Source organism: Dreissena polymorpha, chromosome 2, assembly GCF_020536995.1.
Source record: "Dreissena polymorpha isolate Duluth1 chromosome 2, UMN_Dpol_1.0, whole genome shotgun sequence".
NCBI classification, from domain to species: Eukaryota; Metazoa; Mollusca; class Bivalvia; order Myida; family Dreissenidae; genus Dreissena; species Dreissena polymorpha.
The window spans coordinates 21,749,415-21,772,382 of NC_068356.1; the positions used below are offsets into that span (position 1 = coordinate 21,749,415).

The 22,968-nt window shown below is 36.6% G+C and overlaps 2 protein-coding genes across 5 annotated transcripts in view; one reads left to right on the forward strand and one right to left on the reverse strand.

Annotated features, from left to right (window-relative positions):
- Window positions 1-3,134: 3,134 nt before the first annotated feature.
- LOC127866173 (uncharacterized) lies at window positions 3,135-21,696 on the reverse strand. Of its 3 annotated transcripts, none has more exons than XM_052406593.1 (8): window positions 21,674-21,696; window positions 18,686-18,780; window positions 16,515-17,593; window positions 15,838-16,173; window positions 15,104-15,151; window positions 5,388-5,454; window positions 4,808-4,887; window positions 3,135-3,749 (listed from the first exon to the last, which is right to left on the reverse strand). In XM_052406593.1, the coding sequence occupies exons 1-8, from the start codon at window positions 21,679-21,681 to the stop codon at window positions 3,696-3,698; spliced, it is 1,767 nt and encodes a 588-aa protein (XP_052262553.1). In that variant the 5' UTR covers window positions 21,682-21,696; the 3' UTR covers window positions 3,135-3,695. The 3 variants fall into 3 exon arrangements, with proteins under 3 accessions (XP_052262553.1, XP_052262554.1, XP_052262552.1); XM_052406594.1 differs by lacking the exon at window positions 21,674-21,696 and adding an exon at window positions 21,207-21,590; XM_052406592.1 differs by lacking the exon at window positions 21,674-21,696 and adding an exon at window positions 21,211-21,589.
- Window positions 21,470-22,968, forward strand: part of LOC127866175 (uncharacterized) — a 60,296-nt gene continuing 58,797 nt past the window's right edge. For both annotated transcript variants that reach the window (XM_052406596.1, XM_052406595.1), the window contains exon 1: window positions 21,470-21,562. The gene's annotated coding sequence lies outside the window, so the exon portion shown is untranslated. The remainder of the gene's footprint in view (window positions 21,563-22,968) is intronic.

Genomic DNA, 22,968 nt, shown 5'->3' on the forward strand with positions numbered 1-22,968 from the left:
TAAAAAGTTTAAAATGGATATTCAAGTATATACAAGACAACAACATGCAATCCAATTACCCATTAATATATATTACCGTTATTATAATAATACGAATGCATATTTGTACATAAGACAATTCCAACAAGGCAGCCCAATAGGCAGCTTTATCCCCACCCAAGATCATTTTGACCTTGAACTGGCATTGTTCCATGACTTACAAACATCTTTTGAAATCCATTTTTCATAAACATTATTCAAAGGGTATAGAAGAAGACAGCAAAAGCAGACAACATGAATGCTGCACTGTTGACCTTTTAGTGTGACCTTGACATTGAGTTGGTACTGTATTATGCCTTCTGTATAGAGTTTCTAAAAAAATAGCCTTGAAGGGAAGTTTCATGAAAACAAATAAAGACGATATGGAGTTGACACTGATCTGAATATTCTTTCCAGTTATTTCTCTTAACAGAGTTCAAAAATGGTCCTTGTGAACTGAAATAAAATTTCTGCCAGAAGTGTGTGTGTGGGAGAGGGGTGGACCACCAAGCAAAATTGTAACTAATAAAGGCACAGCAACCAAATGGCCGGGCATTTTGTTGCTGTAATTGTCAGTGTTTTACTTTGTAAATAATCAAAAGTTTAACAGTTCTTTAAATACTTTCATAAACCCTAAGATTTAAAACGCAAAGTTAAAAGATGTAAATTAATACAAATAGCGTAACCTTATGTGTACGCCTGAAAAATGTGTCTATGTAAAAACACACCTGTTTAATCAAAATGTGTGAAATTGCCCATGTTGCATAAACAACCAAACATTTATTGCAAAAAAAACACAGCAAATGTCGTTCCAGTATACAAAGCCAAATTTTTGCATTATATAATGCATTCACTACCGAACATGTTTTTGTTTCTACGCACAGTATTAAAGGGACCGTTTCACACTTTGGTACACTGACAAAATAAAATAAAAATTGTTTCAGATTTGCAAATTTTCGTTGAAGTTATGATATTTGTAAAGCCTTTCTAGATGAAACACTTAATTTTAAGGAGCATATAACGCGTAAATGCAGAACAGCCATGCTTAATTATTTTAAAATCAAAAGCATTCGAAAATATTTAACAAGTGAAGCCACAGAGATTCTTGTCTAATCATTAGTTGTTTCACATCTAGATTACTGTAACGTCTTATTGTATGGAGCCGCCCAGTGTGATCTTAATAAAATGCAGAGAATTCAAAGTATGTGTGCAAAGCTAGTTCTAAATCGGAAAAAAAAACAAAGTTCCAGTCAAGCATTGTTCGATCTCCATTGGTTACCGGTAATAACCCGAATAGAGTTCAAATTATTGACCTTTATGTACATTGTTCCCGCGGAAACGCGCCAGCTTATCTTACGGAACTATTAACGCTTCAATTTCCGAAGCGGAACCTAAGATCTGCCGACAATAACGTGATGAGCTACACAGTCCCTATAAACAAGACAAACATTCAGCGATAGGGCTTTCCGGACTGCTGGCCAAAGAATCTGGAACACTATTCCATTAGCGATCAGGCAGTCAGAGACATTGGATTTGTTTAAAAGAAACCTGAAGACATTTTATTTTAGGAAGTTTGACACACTGTTTTAATTTGTATAAACTTTTTAATGTGCTCATTTAATGTGTGTTTTAAACCCCACAATCAATGCACTCATTCATTAATTCATTATTTATTAATCTACTTATTTATTTTTTTACTTAATTTAAGTAGTGTTTTGTTTTATCTATTTAGTTTGGTTATTTTAAAGTGTTTATCAGATTTTAGTTACTGCCTATACTTATATGGTGTCAGCTTTTTACCTCGTAACTTTTATGAATTTTATGTTATATTTACATGTACAACGCCATTGAATATGCACGCATAAAAATAGGCGTTTAATCAAATAAATAAGTTTCAAGTTTATTTGTAAGGAAACAGTCAGGGGCGTTCCTGGGGCTATTTCAACTATACGCACGATCGAGCAATGAAGCTGCGAGTAGGGGTAGGTGCGGGAGGGGGTCTACTTCTCCTGCTGGGGTGGGGGGGATGTCTCCCCCTTTGAACATTTTGGAAAATTCATTCCAGATGGTGCAACGTTATTCATCTATTTCGTGCTTGAAAAAGACCAAAAAAGGAAATATTTCATTAAACATTGTCAACAGCAAATATACTTTTGACCATAAAAAGTATAAAGTCAAGATAATTATATTTTCTTCTTACTAAAAATAAATAAAATAAACTAGGAAATGGTTATATTAGGAGAAAAAAAGTAAAGTGAAAGGTTCTAGTGGGGATCGAACCACTGCCCTTCGGTTCAATAATGTGACAAAATGACGACATGCTAACCGATTGTGCTACAGGGGAAAGTACTTCATAACGGCATTGATTTTTATTATAAATACTAAATAGTGGAAAACTATTTTGAATAAATATACCTACACTAATTTGAATGAAAATTAATTTGGACATTCCCTATAATTCTATCATGATTTGAACGTGATTATACGTTTGTTTTGAGTTAAGACTGTGTGTTGTTTCGTACCCACTGTTATTTTCTAAAAATTGACGTCTTTTTTGCTTGTTTACATAGTTTTAACCCTAAACCCCCTTGGCCCTAACATTTTATTTCATTTTTCAAATTTTACAAGTTTTCATTTTTTTAAGTTTGAAACTGAATTATACGCAAGGGCGTACTGCCGTATGCCTAAGAACGCCCCTGACAGTAATACTGAACATTTACCATGCTCCCAAAATTCTATTTTAGGCATCTTTTCTGGTTTATAACCATGAAAATTATTAAGCGTTGCAGCACGAAACCATTGAATAATTTGGAGATTTCTATTGTTGTCGTTATACTTTGTGACACTACAAGGTTTGCTGACCTAAAGTATTAAATACATGACTCATTGTATGAGCACGACGGATGGCCAAGTGGTCTAAGCATTAGACTTTTACTACAGGGGTCAGTCGTTCCATCCCAGTTGATGGTTACTTTTTTTTCTTTCTTTAACTTTTTTTTTATTTTTTTATTGGAGCTTTTTAGATCCAATGTTCACATTTTATCAATATCATCATATGCCAAAATTTGTGAAAAGGTCCCTTTAAAGAATGAACTAGAGCTCTTCACAAATGTATGATTTGCAGCGAAATATTGGATTTTATTTATTATCCATAAGAATAAACAGATAGGCGATCGTTCAAACACAAACATTTGTGTCATAATATTTACCACTATAACATTATTTGGAATAAATCTTTCTTTGATGTGTGGGTCAATTGACCAAGATTTGTGAAGATGATACTGAAACTTGATGAATTAAGAGCAGACATTTTTTAGAATTTAATGTCCATCACTCAGAATTGAATATGGCCATCTACCTGATTATCAGGCATTGAGATATAATGCACATAAACATTATTACCTAGTTTCATAATAATCTGATGTCAACATTTTGAAATAGAGAGAAGGAAAAATTGTCCTGCATGCCAACAGCCCACTGATTATGTCCACAAAACAAGTCTCCCGTTTTATAAAGACAATAACAGCTAACATCTTAACAATTATAAAAAGTTCATCATAAATTCTGTAGCATAGAGAACAATTCATATAGAAAATATAGGCGCAAAGTCAGAGGTCATAGCACAGTCTGTTGTGATCATTTGATGGTCAGATATTTGATGAGATGTTGAATGTCCATCATGCACGCTCAAACATTCTGGCATCCAGCAACGAGCTTACATGAAGACATGCCTGCAACATACATGAAAACTTGTTCAATTGAATCAAAGTTTCGTTTAAAATGAAATATGAAGGAGAACAGAGGCGGAGGTATAAGATATAATTGAATGTTCAATGATAATGTGAAATATCTCAAAATTGTATTTTTCAATTATAATTATGAAATATTTGTTTAACAAATCAAGAAGTAAGATTCATTTACTAAGCAGGACATAAATTCTAACTATCCTTTTACCTCAGTAATTCTAACAATCCCTTTACCTCAGCAATGGAAACTATCCATTTACCTCAGTAATTCTAACAATCCCTTTACCTCAGAAATGAAAACTATCCATTTACCTCAGTAATTCTAACAATCCCTTTACCTCAGCAATGGAAACTATCCATTTACCTCAGTAATTCTAACTATCCATAAACCTCAGCATTTCTAAACACCCTTTACCTCAGTAATTCAAAATATCCCTTATCCCTACACCTTAGCAATTCTAAATGTCTATTCACCTCAGCAATTCTAAATGTCTATTTACCTCAGCTATTCTAAATTTTCATTTACCTCAGCAATTCTAAACGTCCATTTACCTCAGCAATTCTTTCCTCAGCAATTGTTAATGTCCATTTACCTCAGCAATTCTATATTTCAATTTATCTCAGCAATTCTAACTATCCATTTACCTCAGCAATTCTACATATCCCTTTACCTCAGAAATTCTTAAAATCCCTTTACCTCGGGAAGGCAAACTAAAACAAGATTAAGTTGGAAAATGTCTTTGTTTTTGGTGAGTTGGCATTTTATAAATGAAGGGGAGATATTTCATTAGTTGTTGTGAACATTGTTTTAAAGCTCTATTGTTTACATGTCATGTGATGAGATATGAATTCTCACACCTTACATTTTATTATATTGTATTTATAAATTGAAAGATAAATTACTAAAAGAGACATAAAGTACGATTTTTTTCTATTGATATATTCTTATTTTTATTTGTTAATGTATTTCACTGCTTATAATAAACTAAATAGTTTAATAAGTTCAAAATGAAATAATTTCACATATTTTCCAGGTCACATACTATATCTTGGGGTTGCTGGAAGTTTGTCAGAATGGCATCCTCGTCCTCCATCTCAACATGAAACTTGTTGATAACGTTCCCTGAAATAGAAGCGCTAGTTTTGAAAGCAATACATAGCACATACTACTGTCAATGATAACAATTGCTCTTGTTTTGTGTTCAACTGTGTTATTCAGCTTCAAAAATGATCTGAAGATTAAAAAGTAATCTACAACAAATGTTAAAAGAATATCAATATAAGACAAATCAGAATTCTTGAAGCCAAGATTATAAATGACATAATTGTAGGGATTCTTTTTCATAACCTATATGATATTAAAAGAAATGATACATTTCCAGAAAAAAATATCATAAACAAGCAATAATTTATTTTTAAATTTGACAGTGCTTTTCCATTAAAATCATTAAAATGTTTGTTAAATGTACTAATAGGATGCACATATACATATACACACTGCAAACGTAACAAAATGAGGGGAAACATTTTTTGATTGCAATATCATTCACATGGCTATACAGTCACTAACATTTAGAAATACCCACCACAATAATTGTTTCTGCCAACAGAATATTAAAGTACCTTGTGTTTGTTGTTGGTTGTGAAGCTCTATCATTTGGTTATCATTCACCTTGGTTACTATTGCAACCTGTAAGACATGGATGCAGCACATAAAGAAACTCTGTCTAAATCAACATACAGGAACTATAGAATACATTAATAAAACTCAAAGTTACATAAAGGGATCTGTAGTATTTGTGATAAGCATACAACACGCATGCATAATGAGGGTAATATCCGACTTGGACTGAACGAGGATTTCTTCTTTAATTTAAATATTGGCCTCATTTTTACCTCGCATAACACAGTATTAAACAGTGCCGGAATACTGAGTATCATTGGGACAATTTGTCTAGTCAGGTTTCCCATGAAAATTGGGCGATAAATGTGATCTTTTTAAGAATTTATACGATTCAAGTATTGACAACGGATGACTGACAAAAGGCATGAAAGCTAACCATGAGCTGACAGAGCAAAACAATAATTTAAAGAAGCTGTTTCATTCTATGAAACATTATACAATAAAAATGTCAAACAAATAAATACAATATAAAAGCTTATTTAGGTAATATTAATATACCAAAATGGAATTAAGTTCAATCTGACTCAATAGAAGGGCTGCTTAATATTGAAGAAGTATCCATAACACTTAAAACTAGAAATGGCGTGGCAGAGGCCAATGCGTATCCCCACGCCACATGTTTGACCCAGGGGGCGCCCCAGGGTTGATAATGGGACCATGCATAGTTAAGATTGACCGTATTGTCATAAGATATGTTCAGTATCAATTTGAAGTAAGTCGGTGTAGAAATGAAGAATTTATAGTAAAAGGCAATTTCGGGTGGGCGTGGTCTATGTGGGTGAGGGCGCCCCAGGGTTGGTAATGGGGCCATGCATAATTAAGATTGAACGTATTGTCATAAGAGATGTTCAGTATCAATTTGAAGTAATTCAGTGTAGAAATGAAGAAGTTATAGTAAAAGGCAATTTTGGGTGGGCGTGGTCTATGTGGGTGGGGGTGCCCCTGGATTGGTAATGGGGCCATACATAGTTGAGATTGACCCTATTGTCATAAGAGATGTTCAGTATCAATTTGAAGTAAATCGGTGAAGAAATTGTAGAAGTTATAGTAAAAGGCAATTTTGGGTGGGTGTGGGCGGGGCGCCTCAGGGTTGGTAATGGGGCCATGCATAGTTGAGATTGACTGCATTGTCATAAGAGATTTACAGTACCAATTTGAAGTGAATGGGTGTAGAAATGAAGAAGTTAATGTAAAATAACATAAAACAAGAGTGCCAAACTGTCACAAGATACACCCGTTTTAAGGCTTTGGACAACTTGATAACTTTACCATGACCCATATTTGAACTTGACCTACACATCATCTAGACACAACTTATGACCAAAGTTGATGAAGATCTGATGAAAACTACTTCAATTAGAGAGCGGACACCATGTTTAATGCTTGAAATGCACTAAGTGACCCTGCGACCTAGTTATTGACCCGACATGACCCATATTCAAACTTGACCTAATTATTGTCTAGATACAACTTCTGACCAAGTTTGGTGAAGATCGGATAAAAACTATTTTAATAAGAGAGTGGAAACTGCTGTGGACGCCGCCCGCCCGCCATCAAGGTTAAACTGTAATACGTCACGTTTTTTTAAAACGGGCGTACAAAAATGAGTGAAAATCTCTGACCTGGCCCCACCCCAATCCACATAACTTTTGACCAAGGCGTAAGATCAAAATTCAAAATAGTGCAGGGTCACACATATGCTCATAGCTACCATGTGAGTAAGTTTAAAGGTTCTAGTGCTTATAGTGTAGGAGGAGATAGTGGCCAGGACGGACAGACAGACGGACAGCGGAGATAACCACAATATCCCCACGCTTTTCAAAAAGCGTGGGGATAAATATGAAACATGATAAAAGTCCAGGTTCTGTTGAATTCACTGCTGAATTCTTTGAGGTATTGTGGAATAAGTTAGGCCACTTCATAGTGAAAAGTCTCAATTAGGCTTTTGTTAAAAAATCTTTGCTCATAAAACAAAAACATGGCATGATAACTTGTATTCCCCTCAAAAAAACAAGCCCAAAGAGGTTATCTGAAAAACTTACAACCATTTTAATTTCCAAACAGGCTTCATTAAAGATCGATTTATGGGTGAAAACAGTAGATTACTTCACGATATCTTAACATATGCTGAATATATTAATTTACCTGGATTACTTATGACAAACGATTTTAAAAAATCATTTGATACTTAGTCTTTACAGTTTATAGAAACAATTTTTACTCTTTTTTTTTTCGGACTAATGTTTCAAAAATGGATATCTATGTTCTCAAATGATTCCATGGCTTCCATACAAAAAATGGATTCTTGTAACATACTTTCTGCATAGAGGGGATGTTGTCAAGGAGCCCCAATAAGCGCTAACATTTTTATTAATTGTGAAGAAATTCTTGCCATTTAATAAGAATACACAAAGAGGGATAACTATAAATGACATAGAATATAAAATATCCCAGTATGCTGATGATACATCTTTAGTTCTTTACAGATCAAAATCATCTCTTAATTGTACTTTGATATGCTTCATGAATTTTTAAGATACTCTGAACTTACCTCTTAACATTCCATGAAAACACTTAAGTTATTTAATTTGGAAAGGCTATACGAAATATAGTTCCAGATCAATAAAAACTAAATACAATCTGACATGGGGAGCAACTAACTTTAAAGTTCTTGGGATAATGTTTAATAATATTTAAGACAACATGGTAATGAAAAAAATTGAAAACAAAATCCAAAATATTACAAGTTCAATAACTCATTGGAATCACAGAAATATTACTCCTCTTGAAAAGATATCAAAATAAATGTTTCTACCTTTACTTACTCATTTATTTGTATCACTACCAGCATCAACAATAGACACCATGAAAACAATAGTACTTTTATGGCTTCATGTATTAAATGTATGCCAAGAAAATATAAATATTTTTTTTTTTTTTGATGTTTTGAAAAACTAAAGTGAAAAGCTGCCAATAATAAATTGTGATGATACTCTGGATATGCCTCTATTTAATAATTATAATTTTAAATAAACAATAGCTATATCTATATTAAATGTGTATATGAAAGAGGTATTTTTTGTCAGAGAAAATATGGTAGAAATATGCTAACATGTTAAAACATATGTAAATTTCCTACTGTACAAGGATTTATTGAAGACCTGCAAAATTTTGACAAAAAAAAATCAAGGACCTATATTACCAACTTAAATTACAGAATTAGTAACATGTCCACAAGAAGACAAACATATGCAAAATGTAACTTGTATTTTGTAATATTGCCTGGAAAAAAGAACATGCACTTGTATTCAATCTTACTGAGGAAATATACATCAGATGGCTCTTGTGCAGACAGTCCACAGAATATTGGAAATAAATCCCTTATATTCAAAATGCAAATAATCTATGTACATTTTGTAACATTGAATTTGAAAATACAATGCATTTGTTTTGGTACTGTCAATTTACCCAAAAAATTCTTAAATTTGTTGCTGAGATTTTTTATAGAAGTAAACCAAAAATGTGCAGCTCCATGAGATACACATGCATGCCAAATATCAAGTTGCTATTTGAAGCGACATGAAGTTATGAGCATTTTTCGAAACCTAAACGCAAAACCTAAACATAAAACCTAAACGCAAAGTTTGATGGAAAGACGGACGGTCCGATCACTATATGCCCTCCTTCGGGGGCATAAACATCCATTCAAAGTATGGACTTGTAAATAGTTTGAAGCACGCTTTTGAAATAAACAAAAATACAACAAGGGCTGTTTGTAAAGCATGCATGCCCCCCATATGGGCTGTCAGTTGTAGTGGCAGCCATTGTGTGAATACGTTTTTTGTCACTGTGACCTTGACCTTTGACCTTGTGACCTGAAAATCAATAGGGGTCATCTGCCAGTCATGATCAATGTACCTATCAAGTTTCATGATCCTAGGCATAAGCTTTCTTGAGTTATCATCTGGAGACCATTTTACTGTGTCGAGTCACCGTGACCTTGACCTTTGACCTAGTGACCTGAAAATCAAAAGGGGTCATCTGCGAGTCATGATCAATGTACCTATGAAGTTTCATGATCCTAGGCGTAAGCTTTCTTGAATTATCATCCGTAAATCATTTTACTGTGTCAAGTCACCATGACCTTGACCTTTGACCTAGTGACCTGAAAATTGATAGGGGTCATCTGCGAGTCATGATCAATGTATCTATGAAGTTTCATGATCCTAGGCATAAGCGTTCTTGAGTTATCATCCAGAAACCATTTTACTCTTTCGAGTCACCGTGACTTTGACCTTTGACCTAGTGACCTGAAAATCAATAGGAGTCATCTGCGAGTCATGATCAATGTACCAATGAAGTTTCATGATCCTAGGCGTAAGCGTTCTTGAGTTATCATCCAGAAACCATTTTTCTTGTTCGAGTCACCATGACCTTGACTTTTGACCTAGTGACCTGAAAATCTATAGGTGTCATCTGAGAGTCATGATCAAATTACCTATGAAGTTTCATCATCCTAGGCGTACGTGTTCTTGAGTTATCATAAAGAACCCATTTTACTGGTTCGAGTCACTGTGACCTTGACCTTTGACCTAGTGACCTGAAAATCAATAGGGGTCATCTGCAAGTCATGATCCATGTACCTTTGAAGTTTCATGATTCTAGGCGTAAGCGTTCTTGAGTTATCATCCGGAAACCATTTTTCTGTGTCAAGTCACCGTGACCTTGACCTTTGACCTAGTGACCTGAAAATCAATAGGGGTCATCTGCAGGTCATGATCAATGAACCTATGAAGTTTCATGATCCTGGGCGTTAGCTTTCTTGAGTTATCATCCGGAAACCATTTTACTGGTTCTAGTCACCGTGACCTTGACCTTTGACCTAGTGACCTGAAAATCAATAAGGGTCATCTGCAATCATGATCAATGTACCTATGAAGTTTCATGATCCTAGGCGTAAGTGTTCTTGAGTTATCATCCGGAAACCATTCGGTGGACAGACCAACGGACCGACCGACATGTGCAAAGCAATATACCACCTCTTCTTCGAAGGGGGGCATAATTAAATCAGATGAAGAATAAGGAATCTGGTACCTTGTTAAAATATTTACTAACATCTCAATCTGGTCCCTTGTTAAAATATTTACTAACATCTCATATACTGACATTACTAACAATAACATAGAATACAAATAATGTTTATCACATAAGTTTTTTGTAAACACTGCGTATACATTTTTTTATATCATGCAATTCAGCACTTACTACTTATATATGAAATACTTTGTTTATGAAATTCTTAATATTATATAAAAAAAGTTGTATGTATGTAAATGTCTATGTATGTATGTAATTTTCAACGTATGTATGTTATATTCTACAGAAAAAAATAAAAGTTTGCACTGGAAAAAACAAAACAAAAACATCAGCTGCAAAGAAAATACTTACCTTGAAACCTACATAAGCATATACAGTCAATTAAAAAGTCTTACTGGATACGCATATGCATGTAATATATATATATCAGTATGGAGAATGCTCAGCAACATTGGGATCAAGGGAGGTGACAGGAAGAGGGCTGTAGGCAGACTTGGACAAGCTGCAGAAAAAGCATCCAACTGGCTGTGGATGATGCGAGAGGAGAAGAGCTGGACGCTAAACCACTGACCCGTAGTGTTTGGCCAACACTATGGATCCATCGCCCGGAGAGTGTCCTGGGATTAAAGGATAGAAACACTTGATGATAGGCAGTTCCCAGCTGATGAGTCAGTGGTTTGTGCAGTAGTATCTGTATTCTACACATCATATATCTGGGCAACCAGTGTCTTCCTGGAAAGACTGGATGACGACTGAGAATAGAACAGTGACACTGGAGAGACAGATGACACCAGGAACAGACTGGACCCGGGGCATGACGGGGTAGCATCCCAGATTGCAGTCTTCGTGAGAAGACACCCACTATCAAGCTACAGACTCCAATACAGAAGAATACCCCCAGAGTCTCCCGAGAGGGGGGGAGGATGAGAGACTCCATCAGACGGATTCAACGACAACGACACGGCTAGTCCAATCGACATTGACCGGAACAAAGGCAGAGGTGAAGTGTAGATGTGGAAAGGTGTGCAAGAACCTTAGAGGCTTGCGTATTCATCAAGGGAGAACGGCATGCGGAAGCACGGCAAGGCAGCGGCAACGCTCAGATTTTACATCTGGTGAGACGTTGGAGGATCCTAGTCAGGACTCAACCCACAGTACTGGGGACCTCTACGCAGCTGAGCAGCCACACACCAATTCAGCAGATCCTGATATTGTCTCGCAAGTCAGCGACATCTTCGAAGAAGATTACCCTCTTCTAGAGCTTTTAGGTACTCCAGAAGATCTGAGGCCAAACACAGACACACAGCACAACACCCGAAATACAGCTTCCAATACTAATGCCACAGCTCAGAAGGTTAGAATTACATGGCCCAAGACAAGTGACAGGAACCTGTGGAAACAGTTTGATGAAGACCTCAACACCATCCTGGAAACAACACTCCAAGGGCCAGCAGAGAAGAAACTGAAGTCTCTGACCAACCTTGTCCACTCTATCGGCAAAGAACAATTTGGTGAGGTGAAATGGAAACCCACCAGAACCCCTGCACAGCCAAATAGAAGACAACGACAGATCACAGAGATTAGGAAAGAGCTGAAGTCACTGAGGAAATCCTACCAAAAAGCAAATATAGAGGAAAGACCCGGACTTCAGCAGCTTAGAGATGAACTCAGACAGAAACTGACCGATCTTCGTAAGGCAGAACAGCTCCGAGACAAGCGGAAGAAGCTAGCCAAGAGGCGAGCTGAGTTCATAGCATATCCATACTAGTTTTCCAAAGGACTCCTAGACAAAGAAAAATCTGGGAAGCTTGAAAGCAGTATGGAGGAGATACAACAGCATCTAAAGGACACACACTCCAATCCAGCAAGAGATAATCCAGGAAGCTGTCCAAGAATTGAACCAGTCCCAGAACCCACAATTCCACTAAACATAAAAGAACCCACAATGAAGGAAGTATCTGATGTAGTGAAGAAAGCAAGAAGCGGCTCCGCACCAGGACCAAACGGTATACCCAATACAGTATACAAGATGTGCCCGATGCTACTACGAAGACTATGGACCCTACTTAAGGTGATATCGAGGAAAGGAAAAGTCCCAGATTGTTGGCAACAGGCAGAGGAAATATTTACTCCAAAGGAAAAGGGCTCCAAACATGTGACCGAATTCCGAACCATTTCATTGTTGAATGTGGAGGGGAAAATATTCTTCGCTGTCCTGGCAAGACGAATGACCACGTTCCTGACAACCAATCAGTACATTGACACATCAGTACAGAAAGGGGGGGTTCCGGGCTTCTCTGGCTGCATTGAACACTCCAGTGCCATCAGTCAGATCATCCGTGAAGCAAAGGTGAACGCCAATGACCTCACAGTCGTCTGGTTAGACCTCGCCAACGCCTATGGCTCCATACCACACAAGCTTATTGAAGAAGCAATGAAGCACTATCATATCCCAGAGCATATACAGGGGATCATAAATGGCTACTTTGATGGCATACAGCTTCGATTCTCAATCGGTGACCAGACAACGCCATGGCAGAGGTTAGAGAAGGGGATAGTAACTGGCTGCACCATCTCAGTGGTACTATTAGTGATGGGCATGAACTTGATCATCAATGCCGCGAAGAGGGAAACCAGAGGACCAAAAACAGCGTCAGGTATACACCTCCCATCCAGCAGGGGGTTCATGGATGACCTGACCATCACTACCACCACACATGTACAGGCCCGCTGGGTACTAACAGCCCTACAGGACACGGTCACATGGGCATGAATAAAGTTCAAACCCAAGAAGTCAAGGAGCCTGATCATAAAGAAGGGAAAGGTCACCAAAAGATTCACTCTACAGGTGCAAGGGGAAGACATTCCATCCATTATTGACAGTCCAGTCAAATGCCTCGGCAAGTGGTACGAGGCCAGACTGAAGGACACTAACAACATTACTAGAGTCAAAAACCAGCTCCAAGATTGCCTGAAGCTTATAGACCAGACAGGACTCCCGGGCAAGTTTAAGGCATGGCTCTACCAACATGGGTTACTTCCTAGGCTTATGTGGCCCCTTATGCTGTACGAGATAGCTACAACCACTGTAGAAGGATTCGAGAGAGTGATCAACCGGCATCTCCGGAGATGGCTTGGTGCCCCTCCTAGTTTCACCAGCATTGGACTGTATGGCAGAACCAACCAACTTCAACTCCCAATGACCTCACTAGTTGAAGAGTTCAAGGTTGCCAAAGGAAGACTGGTGGTAACCCTCAAAGAGTCATCAGATGACATGATATGAAAGGCAGGCATCGAGACATGCACAGGGCGAAAGTGGTCAGCAAGCCAGGCAGTTGCCCAGGCAGAAAGCAGGCTACGACACAAAGACATCGTAGGCACCACAGCTATAGGAAGACAAGGCCTGGGCAGTTCAAAACCACAACGCTGAAGCACTGCCGGTAAGAAAGAAAGAAGCCAAATGGTCCAGTATGAGATCAGGCTTTCAGAAGAGGAAGACAGGCGCGCCAGAGCAGTCGGGATGGGAGGGCAGTGCGCATGGACACAATGGCAGACCACAGAAAGACACCTGACATGGGTAGACATTTGGCACTACGAACCACTACGACTCAAATTCCTACTGAGATCCGTATATGATCTGCTGCCATCTCCAGTCAATCTACACAGATGGGGGTTAGTGGAAGACCCAAAGTGTCAGCTGTGCGACAAACCAGGAACCATGCAGCACACCCTCTCATCTTGCCAGACAGCGCTAACACAAGGCCGCTACAGATGGAGGCACGACACAGTCCTCAAGGAGCTAGCAGACATACTAGAGCGGGAGAGAAGGAAGACAAGACCTACCAACAAGAAGGCAGTACCAACAATCAAATTCGTCAAAGAAGGACAAACTGCCAAGAAGGCAAGAACCGCAGCAACATCTATCCTTGATGAATCAGAGCGTTGGGAGATGAAGGTCAACCTAGGAAAACAGCTGGTATTCCCAGACATAGTCCATACCACACAGAGACCAGACATAGTTATATGGTCTCCCAAGGACAAGAAACTGGTGATGATAGAACTCACTGTACCCTTGGAGACTAGGTGTGATGAGGCCTACGAGCGGGAATTGGGAAAGTACACTGAGCTACAAGAACAGTGTAAAAGTAGTGGTTGGAGTGCCTGGCTGTTCCCCGTTGAAATAGGGTGCAGAGGTTTTCCAGCCCAATCAGTATGGAGAATGCTCAGCAACATTGGGATCAAGGGAGGTGACAGGAAGAGGGCTGTAGGCAGACTTGGACAAGCTGCAGAAAAAGCATCCAACTGGCTGTGGATGATGCGAGAGGAGAAGGGCTGGACGCTAAACCACTGACCCGTAGTGTTTGGCCAACACTATGGATCCATCGCCCAGAGAGTGTCCTGGGATTAAAGGATAGAAACACCTGATGATAGGCAGTTCCCAGCTGATGAGTCAGTGGTTTGTGCAGTAGTATCTGTATTCTACACACATATATATATATATATATATATGTTATACAGAGAAAATTAGTTTAAATAAATTGAAAATATTGAAGTTTACCTTAAAGTCGGACACTTCTGGGGTGCAGCTAGCCGATATCTCCAGGATCTAGGGAAATGTGGAAACACAAATGAAATGGCAGAAACTATCAACAAAAAAACGCAACAGGTTTGTACAGTACTAATGTATATGTATGTTAAAATATTGCATTTATTGCCCTCTTGCAAATTACATAGAAAAAAGGAATTCACAAAATTTTCATGCAAATCTAACACAAAATTCAAACGAATGACAAACCTTAATATTCTCTTAGACACCTTATCTTACGAGAAATTTTATAAATGTACCTTGATTATTTTGTGGGTTGCTTGGCGTGCAACTGTCTTATAGTAGTTTTTAAAGTTATTCATTAGTAAAATTGTATAAAACATATGTTGTATTAAAATGTCCATGTATAAAACACAAAATGATAAAAAACAAGACTATTGCCAAGCAATATATGTCCCCTACCGGCTCCACCATTGTCAGAATTTATTTTTTGTTGCCATAGCAACCAGAATTTTTGACCTAGGAACAAAATGAAATGATGTGCATAATGTCCATATTGCCATCTATCCATGTTTCAAGTTTCATGAAAAAAAAATGAACAACTTTTTAAGTTATCGCAGGATCCAGGAAAGTGTGACAGACAGACAGACTCACAGAGCGCAAACCATAAGTCCCCTCCAGTGAAACCAGTAGGGGACAAAAAATAATACCACTTTAATTTCTTAACCGAATGAAATAATAAATACCTTGTACACAATTTTATCCCCAACACTTGGAATTCCCACCAAAGGCGGAAGTTTGTAGAAGTTTGCAGCATTTGTATCGACGCCGACATCGGTGTTTACCAGACTCTGCGGATTATTATTGGACTTTACAGGCACTGGTGACCCACTTGGAACATGCATTTCTGATGCAAAGGGAGAAGCCAGTGCATGCATGAATTCTTGTATAGCACTGTTGTTGTTTGCTTTTTTATCTGGGACTTTCCACACATTTTCTGGGGTACATAAACTTTGTGCGGTTCTAGTAGCAGGGAAATGGCAAGGAGATTCTGGTTCGACAGGATTTCCTTTTCTGTCATTCTGAGAAAAGAAATTACCAAAGAGAAAGTCAGTTACAATTGTTACTGTTACATGTAAATGATTTGTAAGGAAACATTGAAAAATAAAATTAATCATCATTCTTTTTTCTGACAAAGAATTGTTGAGTCTAATTTAAAGTGTTATTGCAGTCATGAATATTACCAATTGTTCAATAAATGTTCTGCTTTTACTGTCAAACTAAACGTCCACTTATTTGGTGTTTAAGCCAAGTTGTTGGCCTTGACTTTTTGAGAACAAGACAAGACAATGGGAACCAGCAATTCCTTATACCAGATGTATAAACATTGAATTAGATACAAGAATTGTCAATGATTGCTTACTTTGAAAATGGTTGACTTGTTGTAGGCGTTATCATTCAACTGCTGTTCTTTACTCAACTCATTATTAGGGGGCCTCGCTGCTTGTTGTCGTGTAAACAGGGCGGCACCATTACCCAGTGTGACTTGTGTCAGCTTGACAGGCTCTGCAGGTGTGCTGGTCTCTGACAAGTTGGAAGCCCTGCCCCACTGGGTGGCAGGAATTTTCTGACCAGGTATGGAGATGCTGGCTTCAACGTGACCATTGGTGTATTCTGTTTGGTCAGTGAGCATGGCATTGTGAGTGTTATGATTGTTTGAATTATACATTGTGTCAGAAGATTCAATTTTAATTGCAGTGAACGTGTTATTTTGCATGTCATCTTCCCATGAGATGTCAACCAACTGATGACCATCAACACTGTGGTCAGACTGTTGAGGTTTACTAAGGAAATTGTACTGCTCCAAGCTGCCTTCTTCAACATCCGACCCTGAATCAAATTTTCGGTGCAAATTAGGTTGAGCTTGATATGTTTTCAGATTTCTGTAACCAGCTCTATAATATTTTGGAGGTTCCAACTTGTCAGGTAACCTGCCAAAAAATGTGTCACCTTCTTGAACCATATTCAAAGAATTGTTATTTGTTAAGTTTGATAAGTTATCAACCACTTGAACAGATTTCTTGTTTTTTCTTTTACGCTTTCTGATTCTTCTCCTTTTATGAATTTCAGCTGTATGACAAGTATCATTTGTCTCTTCTGCACTGTCAACACTATTTTGTTTGGATTCTTCCTTATCGCCATGACTCGCACTGTCAACACTGTTTTGTTTGGAATCTACCTTATCCACATGACTTGCATTTAATGCTTGATTACCAACTGTTAAGTCTGTACCATTCTTCAACATACTGCTGTTTTTGTGTATGGACATCAAGCCAACTTTGCCAAGATTATCAGTATCATCACATGATCCGGATGCTTTGTTATGTTTACTCTTTTTCTTCTTTTTATGCCTTTCAATATTATCTGTAGTTTCTTGTATACCAGCTTTACGCAGATCAGCATCTTTCTTTGCTTTCTTTATTAGGAGGTCCTCATTTTGTTCTGCAATGAGTATAAAATAACTATAACTATTTCTAACTTCTTGTGTAGTCATGTAAGTACTATAAATACCTCCAAAATTAAGAGTAAACCACAACAATAAAATCATTCAACTGTTTTACCTTACACAGAAATAACCAATACATTTCTATTATTTTTTCTATAATTGTCTACCCAGAAGCTATATAATTTTGTCAAAGATCACAATTTTCCAAACAATTCAACATTGTAAATGTAATAATTTGATGTTTATAGTGTTTTTCTAGGCATTTTGGGAAAAGAAGTCTGGTCAAATTTTGATTTTTTTAATCGAAAAGTGGCAAATTTGGGAATTATTTATAAAAAAAAAGGACCAAATTGGGATTTTTTTTATCAACAAATATTGACACAATTCATATAAATAACAGTTATATATTTTGTAGGATGTTTAAAAAATTAAGTTGAGCTGTAGAGTCTAATAATCATAAGTCATAAGAGACTTCTTTCTAACCAAAAATTTTTTTGTGGGAAATTGGGAATTTTTTTTATATTTTCGGTTTGGGATCAGGTCCGTTTGCTTTGGGATTGGGTCCGTTTTACGGCCTTTATTATATAGCAGAACAAGAGATGTGTATGTCAGAAACACTATGCCCCCTATTGGGCCGCTTTGAAATAAAATGTCAATATATCATTTGGCAGGTTTAGAAATTATCTACCTTTTAAAGCTTATTACTTCCCTGGGATTGTATTTTTTGACTTTTGACTTTGAAGGATGACCTTGACCTTTCACCACTCAAAATGTGCAGCTCAATGAGATACACATGCATGCCAAATATCAAGTTGCTATATTCAATATTCAATAAGTGACCCTGTGACCTAGTTTTTGACCCGGCATGACCCATATTCAAACTTGACCTAGATATTGTCCTGATACAACTTCTGACTAAGTTTGGTAAAGATCGGATGAAAACTATTTGAATTAGAGAGCGGACACGAACAGTGTGAGCGACTGACAGACAGACTGACGGACAGTGCGAAAACTATATACCCCTTTTCTTCGAAAGGGGGCATAAAAACCCATGGACTTTAAAACACAAACACAAATCAAACATTGACCTGATTTTATGTCAATATCTTCTGCAGTATTTCTCACGGACTTCCTTTTCCTTGGATGCTTTTCTGTGCTCAAGCTGCTGCAACTTTCTCCTAACCTTTATAAAAATAAAAAAATAATAAAGATACAATTTAAGAAAACATCCTTATATAATACGTACAACGTATACTTTTATTTTACCATAAATTAACAGCATTTTTACTAATATACTTTTAAAATTCTTATTCCTTTTATTTACTGATTTTATTAAAACATTTCTGTATGATCGCATTTGAACTCTTAATTGTAATTACAATTTGCAACAAAATTCCTTTCTGCAAAATTATGAACTTGGTGATTACAGAGATCAATATAAATGAAAAACAATTTTATTCATTTTAATAATTTAGTAGAACAGATACAAAAGTTTATGGAAATAATCAGATATAAAACATTAACATTTTGAGAGGAATCATGTAAAGTGACATTATTTTCAAAGGTGGTTAAGATTGCTGGACAGTTAGATTATTTTTTAATGATGTGAATAGTGTTTGGTCTGATTTACATTTGAACTTTTGCTTATAGCCACGACCCCCAAATAAGAAAATATATTTAAACAAGAAACCGTCGGAGACAGGTGATGCTCCCGAAAGTTTTTTTTGTCACAATATTGCACTATATATTCAGATAAAAGGAAACGTCTTGAGGGCACAGTAGTTGGGGGACAAGAATTTTTTTATATAAAATTTCAAAGGGCCATAACACTGTGAAAAATCATCCGACCAGAACCCGCTGATAATATGCACATCTCCTTTTAGGAGTGAAGCTTCCCATAAAGTTTCATTGAATTCCGGTCATTAGTTGCTGAGAAATAGCCCAGGCAAGAATTGCACTATATGTACAGTTAATGGAAAATTTCAAAGGGCCATAACTCTGTGAATAATCATCCGACCAGAACCCGCTGATAATATGCACATCTACTCTTGGTAGTGAAGCTTCCCATAAAGTTTCATTGAATTCCGGTCATTAGTTGCTGAGAAATAGCCCGGACAAGAATTGCACTATATGTACAGTTAATAGAAATTTTCAAAGGGCCATAACTCTGTGACAAATCATCCGACCAGAACCCCCTGATAATATGCACATCTCCTCTTGGTAGTGAAGCTTCCCATAAAGTTTCATTGAATTCCGGTCATAAGTTGCTGAGAAATAGCCCGGACAAGAATTGCACTATACATACGGTTAATGGAAAATTTCAAAGGGCCATAACTCTGTGAAAAGTCATCCGACCAGAACCCGCTGATAACTTGCACATCTCCTCTTGGTAGTGAAGCTTCCCATAAAGTTTCATTGAATTCCGGTCTTTAGTTGCTGAGAAATAGCCCGGACAAGAATTGCACTATATGTACAGTTAGTGGAAAATTTCAAAGGGCCATTACTCTGTGAAAAAATCATCCGACCAGAACCCGCTGATGATATGCACATCTCCACTTGGTAGTGAAGCTTCCCATAAAGTTTCATTGAATTCCGGTCATTAGTTGCTGAGAAATAGCCCGGACAAAATTGTGCACGGACGGACACACAGACACATGGACGGACAGACGAAGCGGGGACTAAAAAAATCTCTGATAATTGTGTAAATTCTCAAAGAAGACCCCCCCCCCTCCCCAAATAAAAAACAAAACTTCTTGTTTGTTTTCTATTAAAAATATTTTCTAAAAAGGAAGATGTGATATTAATATTACAAACATTGGAATAACAACAGCATTTCTGTCAGTTTTAAACTTACTATTCAATTAATTATTTTCTTAGCACGATATTTATATCCCACAAAACTGAAGTCTGTTTTTAACAATGAACACAATATTGCACTTCAACACATGTTTTTGAAGGGAAGTGCGCAAATTATAGCGAGGTCATAATATTATAGACCTAACATACAAATAACCAACACTTGCAATTATAATTGTATAAGTTTCAAGGTCTTTCACACGTTATAAGTCAAGTTTATTAGTTGATTAGTTTATTTAAGTCTCATCCACAATTCATCATAACAATATTACAATGATGCAAAGAATGTATGAATGTGGCGATTCTGAGCAAATTATATCAATCTCAAGTTTGTAGGTGTATAGCAATTGATATTCAAAGTATTGTTAACTATATTAATGCGGGAGGTTCAAACAAATTATGTTTATTTTAAAGACACTTAAATGATTAATTATTAATGTGTAAAATGCAACTTGTAATAGTTAATGATCAGGTGTCCTATGAAAATTGTGTTAGCAGAAAGAGAGTACCATGGTCCAGAAAAGAACGTATATAAAGATACTTTCGTTGTTTTTACAAGTTAAACTTTCAGAGCCATAAACAAGCCATAAACAAGCGTTGACAAGCCAACAAATTCAATCTAGGGGCTCAAGCATTGTCTATTGAAAAAAAAGCTCTTTATTCACTTGGCGTCTAAGAAGTCATTCTTGACAATATAGTTTATATTTAATTTGTTCTATAATTGATCTTAAATGCATAGGTGAAGATATATACATGCCGGACTATTATTTCATCCTCGTCTTTTAAAATCAGTGTTGGTTCGTCATGAGGCAAAATAAACTCGCCAATCCATAGTGTCATTTTTGTTTCTTTGTTTATGTCATTCCGAACTTTTAGATCATCGATAATATTTTCAATACACACATGCTTGTGTGTATCAATAAGCATCCAGGCATTGGTGTAACTTTTCGAATCGTATCGTAAACGAACTCGTATAAAATTGCTCATGAGGGCTGCCATCTTAGTTTTGCAAATATCGCAAAACAATAAATTTTATAACAACGCTGAAAATAAATCAACATTGATGCTCACTCAATATTGAGGTTTAGTTAGCCTATATATATGCACACGTATGTATTTTTACTGGTGTTCGTTTAAGTAATGCAAAATTTGGCATAATATACATAGCAAATAATGCATTTGTGAACGTTATGTTCTTAAAACCAACGTCTAAACCGTACTCAATCATGTTCGTAATAATGCGCCACTCGATCATGGCAAAGACGGGTCATGGTCGTTTCGTGCCACTACCGGTACGTGCCACTGATATCTGTGTAAGGAGGGGTTGGACGTTTCGTCCAACTGGTATATAGTATTAGTTCTATACATGATGATATGAAAATTGAATATCATTTTTTGAATTTTAATGACTGATATTATGGATGTCATCCTCTGATTACCCTGTATCAAGCAGTTAAGCAAACAAGTAAAAAACATTTCTAAATAAATGCAGACAATACAGCAATAAATCATTTACCTTTAAATAATTATTTAAGTCCCATCAAATCTATGTCAAAATTGCTGAATTAAAGGGGCCTTTTCACAGATTTTGACATGTTTTAAAGTTTGTCATAAAATGCTTTATATTGATAAATGTAAACATTTGATATAAAAAGCTCCAATAAAAAATCAAGAATAAAAAAAAAGAAAAAAAAAAGAAGGTTACCCTCAGCAGAGCTCAAACCACTGACCCCTGGAGTCCTGGAGTAAAAGTAGTACCCACTTAGACCACTCGGCCATCGTTCCAGATACAATGCCTGATGTATTTTATACTTTATATAAACAATCCTCGTAGTTTCACAGAATGTAACGACAACAACAGAACTCTCCAAATTATTAATTTGTTTCGCGTTGCAACGCTTTATAATTTTCGGGTTTTTAAATCGTCACAAGATGCATATGATGGTTATTTTAGAGCATAGTAAATGTTCAGTATTACTGTTTCCTCACAAATATCATAACTAAAACGAAAATGTGCGAATCTGAAACAACTTTTTTCAATTTTGTCAGTTTACCCAAAAGTGAAAAGGCCCCTTTAATGCAAAAAAATGCAGCAAAAAAAATGATCCATCTCATAATCTTCTAAGATTTAATAATTTCCTGTTAAATCCATGTCAGAATTGTGTCACCATGCAAAGCCAACATTTTCATACACATCTGCAATAACATCCACTACACACGTTGTTTATCTGGTATTGAGACATCACATCTGAAAAGGGAGATTACTCGACAGCAATAGGCATTAGGCTAACAAAACTTAAATTCACTGAACATATTTATACAAACTGAAACATTTACATGTAGCAAACATTTTTATAACTTGCATTTACAATCTAACAATTGTTTCTGTTTTAACTGTTATTCTTCTTTTAGCAACATGGACACATAAAAGTGCTCAAGAATTACAAAAAAACACATTCACAATTTGTTCAAATAAATTTCTACATGCATGTATATGTTACGATTATGGTAGATT

Coding starts and splice junctions, on each gene's coding strand:
- LOC127866173 (XM_052406592.1), bottom strand. CDS start 21,452: ATGGCAGCCCTCATGAGCAATTTTATACGAGTTCGTTTACGATACGAT. Junction 17,594..18,685: donor AGATATTGACATAAAATCAG/GTCAATGTTTGA, acceptor TACTCATTGCAG/AACAAAATGAGGACCTCCTA. Junction 3,750..4,807: donor TCCAGCAACCCCAAGATATA/GTATGTGACCTG, acceptor TGTATGTTGCAG/GCATGTCTTCATGTAAGCTC.